The 17,228-nt window shown below is 40.6% G+C and overlaps 1 protein-coding gene across 19 annotated transcripts in view; it reads left to right on the top strand.

The window, feature by feature from the left end:
- ARHGAP28 (Rho GTPase activating protein 28) overlaps positions 1–17,228 on the top strand; it is a 258,329-nt gene that overhangs the window by 39,215 nt on the left and 201,886 nt on the right. For 8 of the 19 annotated variants that reach the window (XM_049112917.1, XM_049112916.1, XM_049112912.1 and 5 more), the window contains 3 exons: positions 6,799–6,888; positions 7,112–7,199; positions 9,097–9,174. Coding sequence is in view for 8 of the 19 variants with exons in the window: in XM_025429478.3 (XP_025285263.2) it covers positions 12,722–12,897 (176 nt within the window). In the remaining 11 variants the exon portion in view is untranslated. Of the gene's footprint in view, positions 1–1,223; positions 1,379–6,798; positions 6,889–7,111; positions 7,212–9,096; positions 9,175–12,626; positions 12,898–17,228 lie in introns of those variants that run through there. The other 11 variants (XM_025429478.3, XM_035718715.2, XM_035718716.2 and 8 more) reach the window with 4 other exon arrangements.

Here is a 17,228-nt window from a genome sequence, read left to right on the forward strand (position 1 = left end):
CATCCCAGAGTTTTAGGTGGGGATGGCACATAAGCTTCTCCATCCTTGAATACTTAAACCTACTGTTTGTATTACCCTACATTCCAGAGATTTAAGCCAGGAAGGGTCAGATTGAATAGCCTTTCCTGAATATAATTCTCTTTTCTCCTTGCCATGCCTTCCAAGCCCTGAGAGCTTCCAATCCAAGTCTCCTCTGTGTGGGAGCAATGCTGCCCTTCTCTTTACATCAAGCCTTACTTGTCATGGTTTAAAAATCTCCACATTCAGTCTTTCACACTTTGGTTTTGATATTAATGGGAAGTTTTAACAGCTTAGGAAACTCAAGTGCTGAGCTCTAGTCATGAAAAACCTAATTTTCTTGATGGGTATATCTGGAATGTCCTTCAAGGGCCCATCTTGAAAGTGAAAATCTTGAACTTAGATCTTTAGCTGTTTTTTTTTTTTTTTTTTTTTTTTTATTCCAGCTATGACAACTTCATCAGTTTCTACATCTGCAAATGTAAAAATGTAAGTACAGGACTGTTACTTTACTGCAACTTCCTCTAAAAAGTAGGAGGACTCAAAATTCACAAGAGAGCAGTACTAGTGATCCTCAGAAGCAGAGATAGGATGCTCTGTAACTCGTGCCCTGGAGTTATGCAATGCAGCCCTTTTAGAATGGCTTTGAAGGCAGTGTAAGGCTAAATGAAACACTAGTTATAGTAATAAAATTTGTGTTGGAGGGAGAGGCCAATTCTGATTTCTGCTTTGTCACCTGCTAGCCATGAGACCCTGTTGCACTTCTTTTTAAAGATTTTTATTTGAGAGAGAGAGCATGCATGCGTATGTGAGAGTGCATAAGTGTGCTGGGTAGGAACAGAGGGACAGGAAGAGAGAAGGGGAAAGAATCCCAAGCAGACTCTGTGCTGAGTGCAGAGCCTGATGCAGGGTTTGATCTCATGACTCTGAGATCACAACCTGAGCCAAAACGAAGAGTTGGACACTTAACCAACTGATTCACCTAGGCACCCCTGTTGCACTTCTTTTGTCTGTTAATGATTCTCCTTTGGAATTCACACTAAAGCAATTGTACTCTGGCTGAACAGGAAGAATGTTATATTAGGAAATATAAAATGAAACCAGTATGATAGTTTTATAGTTAGGGAGATAAATGGGGTGGTTTTTCCCTTTGATAGCTACAGCAAATGACTCCACCCAGGAATGCCTCAGCACCAATCACATTGCTCTTCACCAGAGGGACCTGGAAAAGCAAACCAGCCAGGAAGAGGGAAGTGGCTAGTTTGGTCCATTTCTGCAGGGGAGAACAGTTCCAAATAAGAATGGAAAAGCTGTGGAATCAGAAAAGAAGCAGACTCTAAATGACTGCAGTTATCTCAAGGTAAATTTCTACCATTGAGATTACCTTTAGAATTATATTTCATTGGATCAGATTTGTAATCTGTAGAGAATAGGGATTCATCTAATTTAGGAAATAGACCCTTTTCCACCATTGGCAGTTGAAATGAATTCAGAACAAAGGGATTTTGAATTCTTTGAAGCACTGTTAAGGGTATACTAATTCTTTCTCAAGTATCTCATCATCTTCAGCCTCTTTTCAATCACTTTGAGAGGATTTTTTAAAAACAGCCAAGCCTCAAGTGATGGTGACTAGGACAGGCACAATCAGGTTATGAGGTCCAAACTGTGGTTCATTCTTTATCTGTGGAAAGGAACAGAGCTGTTACTTGTTTTTAGGGAACAGACTATTTTGATTCTTAGAACCCAGCATTCATTGCAAATCCTCAGAGCTGTTTGTAAATATCAGGTCATTTATTCCCACCCACCAAGCACCACTCAGAATGAAGAAAATGGAATGAAGTAGGGAAATAATTACAAATACTACAATCACTGCTATTTACTGAGAGCCTGCTCTGATAAAATGTTGTGTATTTGCTCCTCACATTGAAGCCTCAGACATGTTGAATTGCTTGCCCCTCAGGTTCACAGTGCTGTAGTTGCTAAGTTCCTGGACCCTGGTGCCAGATTACCTGGTTGATTTCCACCAGGTAATCTCTGTTTCTGGATGTGTGACCTGAGTGAATTCACCTCTCTGTGCCCTCATTTCCCATCTGCAGAGTAAAGAGAATGATTTTGACAATAGTTCCTCATGCAGCTGTTGTGGGGATTAAGGGAGTCAGATGCATGAAACAACACAAATCAGATCCCAGAAAGATTAAGTAAAGGCTCATAGTCCTATGTCACTAAATGGAAGAAGCAGACTATAGCCGTGTGAGTGCTGGATATTGTTATTCTGCAGTTGTGAGATACAAGAACCCAACTCATACTAGTTTAAGCAGCAAAATAAGTGGTAGTATGTACTTCAGACATGCCTCAGAATAGAGTCAAATGATGCTGTCTGGAAGTCTCCAACATCTTTGCTTCTCCTTGGCTTCAAGATAGATCACACAAATTTTGAGGTAGTAAGATGGCTGCTTGCAGCTGCAGGGGGCGCACTATCCTTTCAGGAAAAGAAAAAAATTCTTATGAAGATCTGGCAGGGGTCCCATGGAAGTGGCCCAGCTTTGGTCAGATACCCACTCCTGCACCCAGACCTGAGGTATGCGGCAAGCACTGAGGCAGGGGGTGCTGAGTGTGCTCAATCCAATGCATGTGGCCAAAGGACAGCATCCGTGTTAGACACTCAGGGTGCTCCTCCAAAGAAAGGGATAAGGAAGAAATATAGACCAATATAATACATAGGCTCATGGCTGTCAGGTGACAGCAGAGATCAGAAATGGCCCCTCCCTCAACACAAGTCTTATTACTACAACCATGGTTTATTTTAGCCTTATACTCTGTTTTTTAAGCCATCCTGACGTGGCTGCATCACACAACTCCATGGGCACAAGTTACACAGCATCCTCTTCTCTAGTTTTGAGGCCCATTGACACTGCTCTCTGACGACTTTCTAGTCCTCCCACTTTTTTTGAGGAAGGCACAGCCAGGTAGCAGACGGATAGTTTCATTTTACATCTGCAGGTAAAAAAACTGAGGATTAAGTGGAAGGAGGCTCCTTGTTCAGTAAGTAGTTGTTTAAGCCTACCTTGTCCCAGGATCTGTACTAAGTGTGCTAGTTGCCTTCTGATAAACCAACCAGAAGAGACTGACCTGGAGTGCCAGTGCTATGAGTCAAGGCTTCCTCTTCAGGGACATGCCAGTATTCCGGCCTGTGATGCCAAGGCATTTGGGCTTTCTGTGACTTTTTTGAGCTGGGTAATAATGAGTAATAAGTAGGTACACCACTAATGTTTCAACTGACAGACATCGGTTTCCTTCAGTCTATCTGCTCAGTGTCAGTGCATGGCCCTGTTCACCGTCATGACCCTTTCTGTAGAAATATTTAGTCTTTGGAGTGTATTGAATTATCTTCTTTGGTTGACTAATAGTGGTGGCTAAAATTTATGGAATTTTCCTGAAACCTCAAATTGGCATTTATTGCTAATAAAGTAGAAGGTAGAATAACAGTTTCTTGAAAGCATCACATAATAAAAGGAATATATGTGCATTGAGTGTTACGTACACTGTGATTTTATAAGTTTTCCTTTCTAAATCTGGGCCACCAACTGTGTATGGTAGGTATTACCATCTCATTTTACAGAGGAGAAAAATCAGATCTCAGATTAAGTAAAGGCTCATAGTCCTATAGCACTAAATGTAAGAAACAGTTTATTCATGTCTGCTTCAAACTCTGCCTTCCTTCTACCAGTCCCATTTTAACCACCATTTCACAAACGTACTTTAAAATTATACTTTCAGGGGCACCTGGGTGGCTCAGTGGTTGAGCGTGTGCCTTCGGCCCAGGGTGTAGTCCCAGGGTCCTGGGATCTAGTGCCACATTGGGGTCCCCACAGGGAGCCTGCTTCTCCCTCTCCCTGTGTCTCTGCCTCTCTCTGTGTATCTCATGAATGAATGAATGAATGAATAAATAAATAGATAAATAAAATCTTTAAAAAATAAAATAAAATTATGCTTTCAGTTATACTTCTAGACCCAGGCGACTCAGGTTAGGTCACGTAAGTCTTATTGAATGTAATCTGAGCTATGTTTGAGAACTGATGAGGCAATATGGATTTGAAGCCTCCTGTTATCATCACAAAATCACAGGCCCATTTGATTTGTGAACCTCAGGAAATATTTTAGGGTCACATCTAGGCAAAACTGCAGGGTGGGCAAGTGTGTTCCTTCTCATGGTGTCACTTCTTCACTTCACTCTGTGTAATACCCCTTCCCTTCCTGGCTCTTGGTATCTTTACCTCCATGATTTGACTGTGCCTCTTAGCTGGTCCTTTCAGGCCAGATGTTCCTCCCTGAGGCTTCACCAAACCTTGCTGTAGTAAACACTGATTATTTGTTGGTGTCTCAGAATCTACTCCTGCTGCCTAAATGCACTCAAATGTCAATTAAGGGACTGTCCTCCAACATGGTATATGGTCTTGGGGCCTGGCTTACCATTATAGAAGTCTTACCATTACAGAAGGCAAGGGAGTTGCTAAAGGCCACATCAGCCAGACTGTTTCTTTTACCACCCAGTGACCATCTAATGGAAGATAAGCATGCAACCTAAGCACAGCCAATTTGATGCAATGTTATGGTATTCTATGTCCTAAGAAGAATGAAGCAAGGATGGGAAATAAGTTGAAATTGGTTAATTTTATAAGAAACACCCTGGCAAGACTGTATTCTGGCAAGATTGTGTTCTCATTTCTGTCTCAAACCTTGTTCTCTAGCTTTGACCTTCCATCATGTGATAGTCTCACGACCTTTCTAAAACATTGTTCCTTGTTTCAGAGTCAGAAATGTTTTTGTGGTTTGCAGCCATAATAAACCTTCCTCCTCGATAGCTCTGCATGCCATATTGCTTCCCAGGCATCTCACAGTCCTGTTCCCCTCCTCCTCTATTCAGTGGAAACCTGATGTGCTTATTTCAACACTTTCCAAGTCAGGTGGTCTGTACAGCCTGGGGTGACTGTAAATAAACCAGGTAACTGATCTGTAATACTGACCTAGTGACAGAGGAGATTGATGGGGTCCTTTCCTCAGCTTCCTCACTGAGGCATTAAGCTAAACTTCTTAACAGCTATTTAAAATCCATCTTGAGCTTTTTCTTAGCATTCTCTTTGGGGCATAGCATCTGGCCATTTACAATGGGCTTTCTTCTTCCCCAGGCTCCCATGTACATTCTTTTCCAAAGGAGGTTGGGAAACGCAGGAGATGTATGTCAGAAGAGGTGAATGAGACCTGGTTGTGCAGAGCCCAGAGGGACCATCTAAAAGCACAAGAGGATCCCAGTACTACCTTATTTGAAACCTATAGTGGATTTCCCATCTGAACTCCAGGATAAAGTTTAAACTCTTCGCATGGCATTCAGATCCAACTCCCCGCCGCCACCCACCCCCCCCAATCCTCCTGTGCCTGGCCTCTGTCTCTGGCTTCATCTCAAGCATTCTCTCCTTTATGCCTTCTTGTCCAGCAGAGCTAAACTAAAGGTGCTTCCCTGTATGTGCCACATTGTTTATTTCCTTTGTGCCTTTTTTTTTTTTCAGCCTCTTGTCTTTGGAATACCCTTCTCATCACCCCCAACTGCCCACACCTACTCCTGAACTCCTGAACTGGCCAATTGTTACTCATCTTTTAAGACTCATCTCTAGCAATACCTCCTCTGGGAAGTTCTTTGATGACCCCCTACTTCAACACTTACTCCTCCCTCTTGCAGAGACCGTGCTTTCAAATTCATAATTCTTTTAATGTTCCTGGTGCTTACCAATGTAGGTTCAAATTATGGGCATACCTCTCAGGATGGATGGAGGGATGGATGAATAAATAAAACCCTTGTATAATTGCAAAGTAGAGCACTGCAGAAAGTATTCCATAATATAAGTCTTTTTATACCAGAGCTTCATGTCTGTGGCTTCTCTGTTTTCTTCCTCTCCACTCTGCCTGGGTGTGTTGGTAGTGATTTATTTCCAATCAATAATGATTCAATTTCTTTGTACAAGTCAGTTAAGTCACTTGACTGACTCAGTTATGTCCATCACATAAATAACACGAGTCTCAACCTGGCTGAGAGACTCTTGTGGTGACCAAGTCTGCTTAACCCAATTACCAATTGATCATAGAGCATGGAATAAATACTAAAGAAAAATAAGACCTGACACATCTTTAAAAATAGATACTAAGAAAGTAATAGGAAAATCAGAGTAGTCTAAAAATTCTGTCATAATAGCACTCAGAAAATAAATTTATATAATTTAGCTAGTTCTAATAAGTTTTGAGAAATATTTCAGAATAGCAATTTAAGATTTATCAGCTGATCCAATGATAGAGGGTTTACACATTACCTTTCTAAATACTCTTAAAATACCTGTTTCATTAAAGTATTTCTTTTTTATATAAATGAAATTTTGCATTTATTCGCCTTAATTTGACCCAATCTTTTTAGAGAATGTTGGGGAAGTGGGAATGCATATAAAGTGGAATTTTGACAGAATTAACATGTTCCCCTAGGTAGGAGAGAACTGTGCCTTCATTTCCTGCAAGATAGGACCAGTGACTATGTAACTTTGAACTTTTTTTGCTAAGGGAATGGCAGTCAGCAGCTACAGAGACTCGTGCAGCTGTAGCTGTTTTCCTGTTCTGGTCTTAAGTGATTATTCTAGTAGCAGTTTTGCCAGATAAGCAGCCAAGGCCACAAGAGGCACTTTTCTTTTGTCCATGTTGAAGTTTTGCATAAATGTTCTGTTTTCTTGTCTCTCCTGGTAGGATTGAAGATGTTGGACTATCATCATATTTCGTATTACGTACTATAGTGTCACTGACACTCAAGGGCCAGAGTTTGTAAGGCTTTTCCAGGTGAGTCATTATGTGAGTTGAGACTGACTCTTCTTTTAGTAAAGATTATGAAATGCCTTTGGAATTCGTAAGATCAAGTTGTTTACTCTTGAGTATTGAACTCAACGATGCTTCTAGAAGGGCTGAGGTAGAGGACAGGTGACGAGGATAGTAAAAAAAGAGAAGGGAACCAACATTTCTTGAGCATTTAAGATTGCTTAGCACTATGTTTGATGTTTTAAAGATGCTTCCTCATTGTATCTTCCCATCAACTGTCAGAGAAGATTCTCCAATCAATTTCAATTAGGAAATAGAAATATAAGGAAATTAAGGTAATACAAACAGTAAGTAGCAAATTCATAATTTAATTTTAACTCTGTCCCTCTTTGGTCTACCATTCTGCTTCCTTGGTTTCATTGGAAAGTGAAGAGTCTTTGTGCACCTGGAGTTCACATATGATAGTATTATCAAATTTCTTATATATGTGTATTAACTGACAAATTTACAAGGCAGTACAAAATACTGAATTAACCTTCAACACATTCTGAGGGCAGTTAATGAACTGTTCTTATGCATAAAGAAATTATGAACTATCTTACTATTGTACATGGAAAATGCATGTAATTCTCTCTTCATTTATTACTGTTTTCATTGTTATTATTATATGCTAGTGATAGCTATCCTCCAAAATCCTAAATAGGTTTGTGGAAAGCTGCCACACAAAAAATAAATCTGATGACCCATTTTATTCCCATATAAAGGATGTATTTTGAATCTCAGCAAATCTTTTATGAAAGAGAAATATAGGGGCACCTGGGTGGCTCAGTTGGTTAACGGTCCAACTCTTGATTTCAGCTCAGGTCTGGATTTCAGGGTCATGAGATCAGAGCCCTGTGTTGGGCTCTGCACTCAGCAGAGAGTCTGCTTGAAATTCTCTCTCCCTCTACCCCTCGCCCTGCTTGCATTCACACACATTCTTTCATGTGCATCTCACTATCTCTCAAATAAGTCTTGGGAGGGAGAGAGAAGTATAATACCTGAGAGCTTGGATGCAGGGAGCCAGACTTCTGGGTTTGAATGCCAGCTTTGCCATTTCTTAGCTAGGGTGACCTTGGACAAGTTAATGCAGTCCGTTTCTTCAACTGTAAAATGAAGATGCTAACAGTAATACTTCAAAAAGCAACTGTGAGCATTTCATGAATTGAGGTTCTGATACCTAGAATAGAACCAGGCCCATGTTAAGTACTCAATAAATACGGGCTATTTTGCTTCATCTATGTGTGAAGAAACAGGTCTGCAATTCAGTGATTTGCTTGGGTCCTGTGTTCTGTTGGCAGGGTTGGTGCTGACACCCAGGTGTCCTGTTCTTGGTCCAGTGCTGGGTGCTGCAGTGGCATACATAGCAGTATGCAAGGAAAGTAGAATTTTCTCTTAACCATTATTCCAAATGCCAGTGCTATTTCTGTGCTCCGAATGTCCGCTGTCCACTGTAGGAGCAGTTTATCAACCCAATTCCCAGATGGAGAATCTTTTTCCAGCGTCCCTGGTTACCCTGCTGCTGAGCCAGCCGTCACAGTCTTGTGCTGTGAACCCCTAGCCCAGTGGTTCCCAGAATGCCAAAAATGTTAACAGACTCTACCAGGTCCACAATCCCATATCTATAATTCCCAAATCCCCAAAGCTCTCTAATCTGAAAGCTTTTTCATGAATCATATGACTATAAAACTTGTTCAGATCTGAACTTATCTAGTGATAAATCACCTGAGCTGACAGGAGACTATTTATCGTTTTTATTTATCCCTCCTGGTATGTGTATTTGTATAGTTCACTACAGACATACTAATGTTTTTGCTTATGGGATACTGCCCCAGATATCAGTGGGGGCATCTATCAGTCAGGGTCTTGGCAGGAAGAGATGGGGGCACTCAGCACAAGTGAATGAGGAGAGTTTAGTAAAGAGATTGTCTGGAAGACTGTGGGTGGATGGAGGACCAACAAGGATGGTACAGGAGGGACAAAGGGGGGGATTAGTTGGTGCACCAAGAGCTGTGAGTACCCCTGGGTTTGAAGGGCTAGGTAGAGGTAGCATTATTGGAATCTGGAGAGAGCAGCATGGGAGGGGGCTGCCTACAGGACCTAAAGCCTTAGGTGGAAGGAGCCAGCTGGTAGCAAATCAAAAGAGAAATCTGAGAAATATATACCCAAGCTGGCTTTTCCCCTTTCCTATAGATGTCCTGCTGGTACCTTTCTTTGGTGGCACCCTACCTGAAACCAGAGGCAAGAGGGCTCAGAGATATAGACCAGAAGGTGAGCCACTGGGGCCCCACACAGAGTAGTGAAGGTGGCAAGGGGATCTGGAGGGCAAGAGAAAAATGTCCTGCACAGCGTATTCTATAATACCCAGTATGTGCACTCTACCATCCCTCTGAAACCAAAAAACTCAAGAATGGTTAGAGTTATATTTTATTAAGTCAACAGCATATGCCTACATTAAAAAATATTAATACATACATGTGAAACTTTTTTCTTTAGTTTGCAGTTATCATTGACAGTGCCATACAGACTTATGAATCATTTATAATAATTCATTGGCTACCCTGAAAGATTAGAACTACTGCACTTAAGAGTACTATTTCTTTCATTCATTGATTCATATGTTCATTGATTTTACAAATGTTCTTTGTTGCTTGTCTACTCTGCAAAAACACTGGGCTCTGTAGTATAAAGACAAAAATACGACACTAGCCCTTCTAGTAGCTTGCAATGTAGTAAAGGACACTAATTTGTTGGAAAATAATAATACAATCCTGGGTTAGCAGATAGTTTCATCTCAAAGCTACCTTGCTGTAGGAGGAGGCTCTGTTTTGAGAAGGGTTTCTTGACCACATGTGGGCTCAGTGGAAAAAAACACTGTGATCTAATAGCTGTGTGTGCAGTGGACACAGTGTGTACAGTTTTGGCTGACTATGCTTTGACTGGGTGGCCAAGTGAGATAGTTCTTATAATAGAAGCAAGGGGGGGAGGCTTTGAATTAGAAACAACCTGAGAAGGCTTCATGGGGGAGAGGTAGAAGGTTTTTAAGGATTTCTAGACAGGAAAATGACAGGAGCAAAGGCAAAATAAGAGGGCAGGATGGGCTGGTATGAGAGGGTCACAGGGTCTCAGGAGTAAAAAAAAGTAATGGGTGGTCAAAGTAGATTAGAGCACCTATCCTAGAAGTTTGGACTTTATTTTATAGCAAGTGGATTACAACAGGGGTTTTGAGAAGGGGAGGAACTATGTTTTAGGAGAATCATTCTACCAGCACTTTGAAGAGGGGAAGGATTTAAGAGGAAGGTGTTTGAAAGTCATCTTTGTCAAAGAAGGATGGCCAACACCTAGGCAAGGAATGGTGACATGAGAACAAAAACCCAGCATTGGGAATAGGAGGAATGGTTGGAAGCCATAGTGACTCCAGGGCCTCTAAAATATGAATGTACAAGAGAGAGGGCTGGGCTGCTGAAGCTGGCATTAGGGAGCACCACCGTAGTTTTGGACATCTTGAGGCAGAGTTATGGCTAAAAATATTCACAAGAAAATATCCTGCAAGTATTTCAAATTCTGAATCTGTAGTTCAGAGAAAAAAAATGTTAAGGAGACAAATTCCATGCCCAGAAAAAGTTTCACTACTGTAATCCTTATGGTAATTCCAAAATGCAAAAAGCTATAAAAATTACATGTTTAAAAAAGTTTAGTAGCAAAACTGATTTAATGACAAACCTGATCTGAATAAATGTGAGATTATTAATAGGCTTTGTTTATTCCATTTACAGTCAATTCTTTCTACTTAGGAAATAATAAGTTTGAATAAGGGTACCGTCCCAAATTACTGGAAGGAGAATATTTTGTATTAAATGGTGCCTGTACCAAATTACCTTTTAAAAATTTTAAATTTTTATTTATTTATGATAGTCACAGAGAGAGAGAGAGGCAGAGACACAGGCAGAGGGAGAAGCAGGCTCCATGCACTGGGAGCCGACATGGGATTCGATCCTGGGTCTCCAGGATCGTGCCCTGGACCAAAGGCAGGCGCCAAACCACTGCGCCACCCAGGGATTCCCCCTTTTAAAAATTTTTTAAAAAATGATATTTAAATTCTGAAACTTGTCTGGCCTCAAAGTTTTATTTATTTTTAAAGATTTTATTTATTTTAGAGAGAGAGCATGAGTGGGAAAGGCAGAGAGAATCTCAAGCAAACCCTCTGCTGAGTGCAAAGCCCAGCATTGGGCTCAGTCCCATGACCCCCAAGATCAGGACTGATATATTTTGAAGAAGGAAGCATTCTTTGTATATGCCTTTTTCATGCGCTGATGTTTGATAAATTTTTAATTCACAAAATTGGGATGCAAATGATACCTACCTCATAGAGTTGTTTAAAGAGCTAAAGAACAGGAGCCAACACATAAAGGGTATTTTAGTAAATGTTAGTCATTCTAACCCCTTTAATCAACAAAATATTTTCTAAGAAGCATTTTGGTTTTTTTTTGTTTGTTTGTTTTTTTGTTTTTTTGCTTGTCCAACCTTTGAAAACAAATGTCTCTCTTCTGGATAATGTGAAGAAAGTAGCAGAGAGGACCAACATTTCTGGAGAACCTAGCATGTATGCTTTTACCCCATGAGAAGATTACTGTTTTTCCCATTTCACAGGTGCAGAAACAGATTATGAGAAATTATATACCTAGCATGACCTAGTATAGTAAGTACTCGGGTAAGGGGTAAACTAACTTCTCTTTTCCCTTCCTTGTAGCTCCCAGGGGAGTGTGAGAGACAACAGGTAAAACACTCTGTCTGGGTGTAAAAGATGAAGTCATTGTGGGCCTCTAGCATCTTCTGGTTCCCTTTTTAAATGGTTAAAAGAATGTCGTCTTTCCATTTGTGCTGTTAGTTTTATATATGTAAAGACATATTTCAGACTCCAAATGATTGAAAATCGTTTCTGATTAATACCTGCCTCCCTGCCACACATTTCTCTAAATAAAGACATCTGGATAAAACATGCATTTGGCCCAGAATAATCAAGTCTAATTTTCAGACAAGTTGAAAGCAGTATCTTAATTTGATCAGGATTGGTAGGAGGAAAGGGATGTCAGGTGTGGTAAGAGGCTGGTTGCTGCGGTGGCGTTGAGGGTGAGGGAGGGAGGTTTTCTGCTTGCTGGGTGAGTTACCTGCCCAAAAGGAAATCAAGTTTATTGTAATTTGACCAAGTACACAGCAACATAATCTGGTTCTTCAATTTTTGATGTGGATGCTTTAAATGAGAGGGTGTCACATTTTCTTCCTTTCCCCAGACCACACATTGTAGACCTGGCCCCTCTCCTTCTCAGCCCAGGCTCCCAAGGCAAGATTTCTTTCTTTCTTCGGTGTCTTGCTGCCAGGCAGGAAATGTTACTAGCTGTGGGATAAGCCTCCCCCATTTGGGTGTGTATGTGTGTGTGTGTGGGGGGGGGGGGGTTGGGGGAGAGATGAGAAAAGGAAAAGAAAAAGAAAAACAAAGCAAGAAAAATCCCTAGAGCAGCTAGCCTGAACCCCGAAGGATCACAGCGGGTTTGCAGTTTCCTAGAAACAGGGATACCCCCCATCCCCCTGCCCCCGACTCTTGCGGCCCCCCCCAACCCGCGTACTCCCCGCCCCCGCCCCCACCCCCACCCCCACCCCCAGCGGGGCTTGTGGGCGTGTCTTTAAGTCCCTGCTAATAGGGCTGCCCCGCGGGCGGGGCTGGCTTCCCCGGGCGCCCCTGACAGCCGCGGGAGCGCGCCCCTAGGAGCTGGACGGGCCGTACCGCCCGGCTGGTGCCCGGGTCCCGGTGCGCTGGTCCATGCTGGTGCCTGCCTTTGTTCTCGGGCCGGAGCGGGGACATGCGCGGATGAGGATGGAAGTGGAGGACTCGGGCGGCGTGGTGCTGACCGCCTACCACTCGTACGCTCGCTCCCAGCCGTCCAGCTCCGAGCCACGCTGCGCGCCCAGGGCCACCGCCAGCCACCCGGGCAGCAGGTACCCAGAGCCGCTCCACAGGGAGCAGAGGTTTCCCGAGCTTGGGCTTTATCTCGCAGCTGTGTTTCCTGCCAGGGCCTAAGAGCACCATCACTTGATGTTGTTTCAAGTTTTGGTGGACTGGATGAGTGAGCCTGCTGTTCTTTGTATTGTCCTTGATTGCAAGTCTCAGCTGGTAGTGGCTAAAGTCCTTGGCTAGCAGAGGTTAGCAGTGGAGTCCTGTTCTTGATATAACTTGATGGTAAAGAGGCACATGCCTCATCTCTGCCAAATTCACCTATTGACATATTTGGAGAATTTAAAAAAAAAATGGAAATGAGACAAGCAGAAAAAGAAAAAAAATAAAATACATTATCCTAAATCCTCGAATATTATTGAGGGTTTCTTTAGTAACTGCATGCCATCTAAGCTAAAATATAGCTGGAGAGATTCCCTAAAAGTAAATCTGAGTAGACTTTTAAAAACAATCTTATTTCTAGATTTTAAAAACTGTTCAACTATATAAATACATTGGTATCGTTACTTTATTATTGCTAATGTTTACTCAATGCTGTAAATGCTATTATAATTTATTTCTTTTGGGTCAACAAAGGTCTATAACCATTTCATTATGTGTATTTTTAGATTTAATATAGCAAGGATTTATGTTAAATTACTCTATTAATGTTCATCTGTTTGATGCAAGATCAAGGCCAATGTGACTTCCATTAACTAAACAAAAATGTTAGAGTCTTAGGAAATTTCCCTGCTCAGACAATAATAAGTGAGATAGTTTGATCTGACTCAGAGTTTGGGGAAGTTTTGCTTGTTTAAATGTGGCTATTTATCTACTATGGATCCACTGATGAATGTGTTTTTTTTTTTTTTTTTTTCCAAGTGGGAAGTTTGAGTGTTGATTTACTTTTTTGCATCAAGTTTATTTTTGTTTACTTTTTCTTTTTCTTTTTAGTTATGTGATAATGATTATTTCTCTCTCCTAATTGATTTGTGAGGCTTTCAACAGATTGTGATTTTATTTCAAGGAATATCCTTTTGGCTTGTATCCATGGGAAGAATAAACTACATTGGCATGAGATCTATGTTAGGCTCAGCTAACAAAGACAATATTGTTTCTTCCAAAAGAGCAGGTTGAGTGAAATCTTATTTTTATATAAAGACAGTGAGAAAGTAACATTTTTCTTCTAGCCTTAGGATCGATCACATTGTCTTAACGGCTACTTGAAGATATAAACTTGAATTTGTCTTCAGGGTGTTTTCTTTTCTAAACATAATCCTTGATTATAATTACTCAGATTATGAGTAACTAAATAGATATAAGTGAGTTCATGAGAAGCAGGGATCTGGTTTGTGCATTTTTAGATGGTCCTAGTATAACTATCCTGTCACTAACTCCCAGCAGCTGTCTAAGAGTAATAGCTAGATTGTGCCATTTGGGCCTTCTAAAACTATATCCGTTTCCAAAGCAAACTGGAGAAGTTCCATTAGCTAAACATGTGGTCTTGTGGAATGATAATGCATGAGAGCAGAAGAGTTGTGTGCCATTGTTAGTGTTTTATCATATGGTTGCCAGTGAGATTTGTGTTGCTCCAAGTTTGCATTTTTGGTGACTGCGTGCATCCTTTCTATAGGAACCTTTGTACCACTCTAAACTCTCTGATGCAGGAGATAATTGACCCTGTCCCCTGCAACTAAATCTTGAGAGAATAGCTTAATTCCTTGGCTCCCAGTAACAACAATCAAAAAGAAGTTCCTGTATTTACAAGGAGCCGGAGGACACCATCAATCATGAGTCTGATAACAGAAATAATCAGGACCCAGTTATTAACCTTTGACTCACTAACTACTGATCAATACTTCCTTTCAAGCCAAGGAGCAAGATCGTATTGTTCTACTTATGAAGAAAGCACTCTCTCTTTCAAGAATACCATTTCCTTTAAATTGCTTACATATGTGTAACATATTTGTGGAGGAGTGACCAGTATGGCACTAGGAAGCATGGACTATTGTATCATCATTCTTGAGCTCTGAGTTAGCAAAGTTTCGATTCAAAGCAAACTGTCTCCTTATTTTCCAAGCCTCCACTCCATCTGACTTTATGTGCTTTTGGTTTTTTGGGCTGATTTTTCCCACTAAAGTATAATCTCAGTCTCTATCTCTTCCTTCATTATTCTGTTTTGTTCACTGTTCTAATTCCAAGTGCCTAGAGCAGTGTCTGTCACATTTTGGTAGCTCAGTAAATACCTAATGAATAAATGAATGAATTCCTACCAAGGTTATAAAATGGCCAAGATAAGTTGGCAGGATTTTAAACAGCTGAAGTCAATCTCTTTGTACTTACATTTGCCAGCCACACATTAGGCATTAGGAGTACAAAGATAAATAAAACAAAGTCCCTGCCTTGAGAATGTGGCCCTTTACCTTTCAGACCAATAGGATTTTTAGAAAAAGCTTGGAATAAGTGGGAACATTCTGAAACACGAGGCTTCAGATATCAATCTGGACTGCCAGCTTCTCATTTAAAGAAATAATAATAAAGGAATAAAGAATCCAGCAACTCAGGCCTCTGCTCTGTCTGCCAGCACTGGCTAAAGCTGAGTAATGGCTGCTCCGTTACATGCCTCCCCCGATAACTCTTCAACACTGAAGCTGGGTGGCCTTTGTATTTTCTTTAGGGACTGCTTGTTTTATTAGAATAAGTAGCCAGTATGGAGTATACTTGCCAGTTCTCAGGCTTGGGGTCAGGCTCCCAGACTCCATTCATCACATGTACCATTTATTACCTTGTGGTCTTGGGTAACCTGCTTCAGCTGCTTAAGAATAGAGCGAAGCATCCAGTAATTGTTAGATGTGTTATTACGGTTACCATTTTTTAATCCCAGTTGTTGATGTAAAGAGGAGGGTAAAACATTTTTGGTACCTATCCCCAAAGTGTATTCATGGAGGAAAAAGACTTGAGTACTAAGTATTTGTTGGAGGAGGGAAAGTCATTCTTTATTTCACAATCTGTCTTTATATTCTGTTTATAAAGGATAAAAGAGAATGAAGGATTGTAAATTTTCAGTTCTGTTAAGTGCTTGGGACTGTCTTTACAATCATGTGATTTTTAAAGAGGCTTAGCTTCTAGACCCAAAATCCAGAGTGGAAAATATTGACATACGTAAGAAATAATTTCACTTAACAAAATGAAAGGTAGCTGAAGATAAAGCTGGGTGTCTTGTTTTTCAAAGATTTTCTAAGCTGTATATAAGAAATATATATAATATTCTTTGGTGAGTATATAGTATAAAATGACCATGAGTATTTCTGATGTTTATTTCATTATATTATAAACTTCCTAGGAGAGAACAAATATAGAAGAAGAAGAGAACCAGGGGCAGCCCCGGTGGCTCAGGGTTTAGCGCCGCCTTCAGCCTATGGCCTGATCCTGGGGACCCGGGATTGAGTCCTGCATCGGGCTCCTTGCATGGAGCCTGCTTCTCCCTCTGCCTGTGTCTCTGCCTCTCTCTCCCTCTCTCTCTGTCTCTCATGAGTAAATAAATAAAATCTTAAAAAAAAAAAAAAAAAGAAGAGAACCAGCTCTTCCTCAAAAACAAATAAAGGAGCTAACCAAGGTTATCCTAGGAATTCTAATTCTGCAGAAATGTTAAAATCTTTGTTTTGTAGCATAACTGTTCATAGTAATGTGAATGATTTGATTAAAATAGAATTAATGATAATTAGAAAATAAATATTTTATTTTGTGGAAAAAATAAATTTAGCAACCCTTAGTGCCATATTAACATCTTCCTGGATGGAAATTAATTAAAAACACATTTATTTCAAGATGCCAACTCTCGTTCAATTAAGTACTTATAAGGTCTTTGTGAGCTTCTGGACATATACATGGGTACATTAAAATATGGGGCGGATACTTTTGAAATGCTTTTTCTAGAGGATTCAGAAATAGTAATGGATATAGAATTCTTACGAGAGGATAAGATATTTATGGGTCATTTTTAATGTTATGGTTAAAACCATAGTTGGTGTCTCTGGTTTCTTTTTACAGTGGGGCCCCTGCTGAGCGTAGGTGCCTCTGTATGTGAAGCTGTTGGAAAACATCTGGCACATTTCCTTTGATCATGTCATTTGGCTAAACATTTGGCCAGTTGCTCTGTCCATTTTTAACCTGCTCAGTTATCCCTGATCATTAATCCTTAACATATCCACAAAAATTCAGGGAACTTAGGGTGTTGTAGATTCATATTCATGAGGATACAAGTAATATTTTTTTACTTGTTTATTTTGCAATAATATTAGACTTCTGGAAAATTTGCAGAAGTAGTTCAGAGTAC

The sequence above is a fragment of the Canis lupus genome, chromosome 7 (genome assembly GCF_003254725.2).
Source record: "Canis lupus dingo isolate Sandy chromosome 7, ASM325472v2, whole genome shotgun sequence".
Classification (NCBI taxonomy): domain Eukaryota; kingdom Metazoa; phylum Chordata; class Mammalia; order Carnivora; family Canidae; genus Canis; species Canis lupus.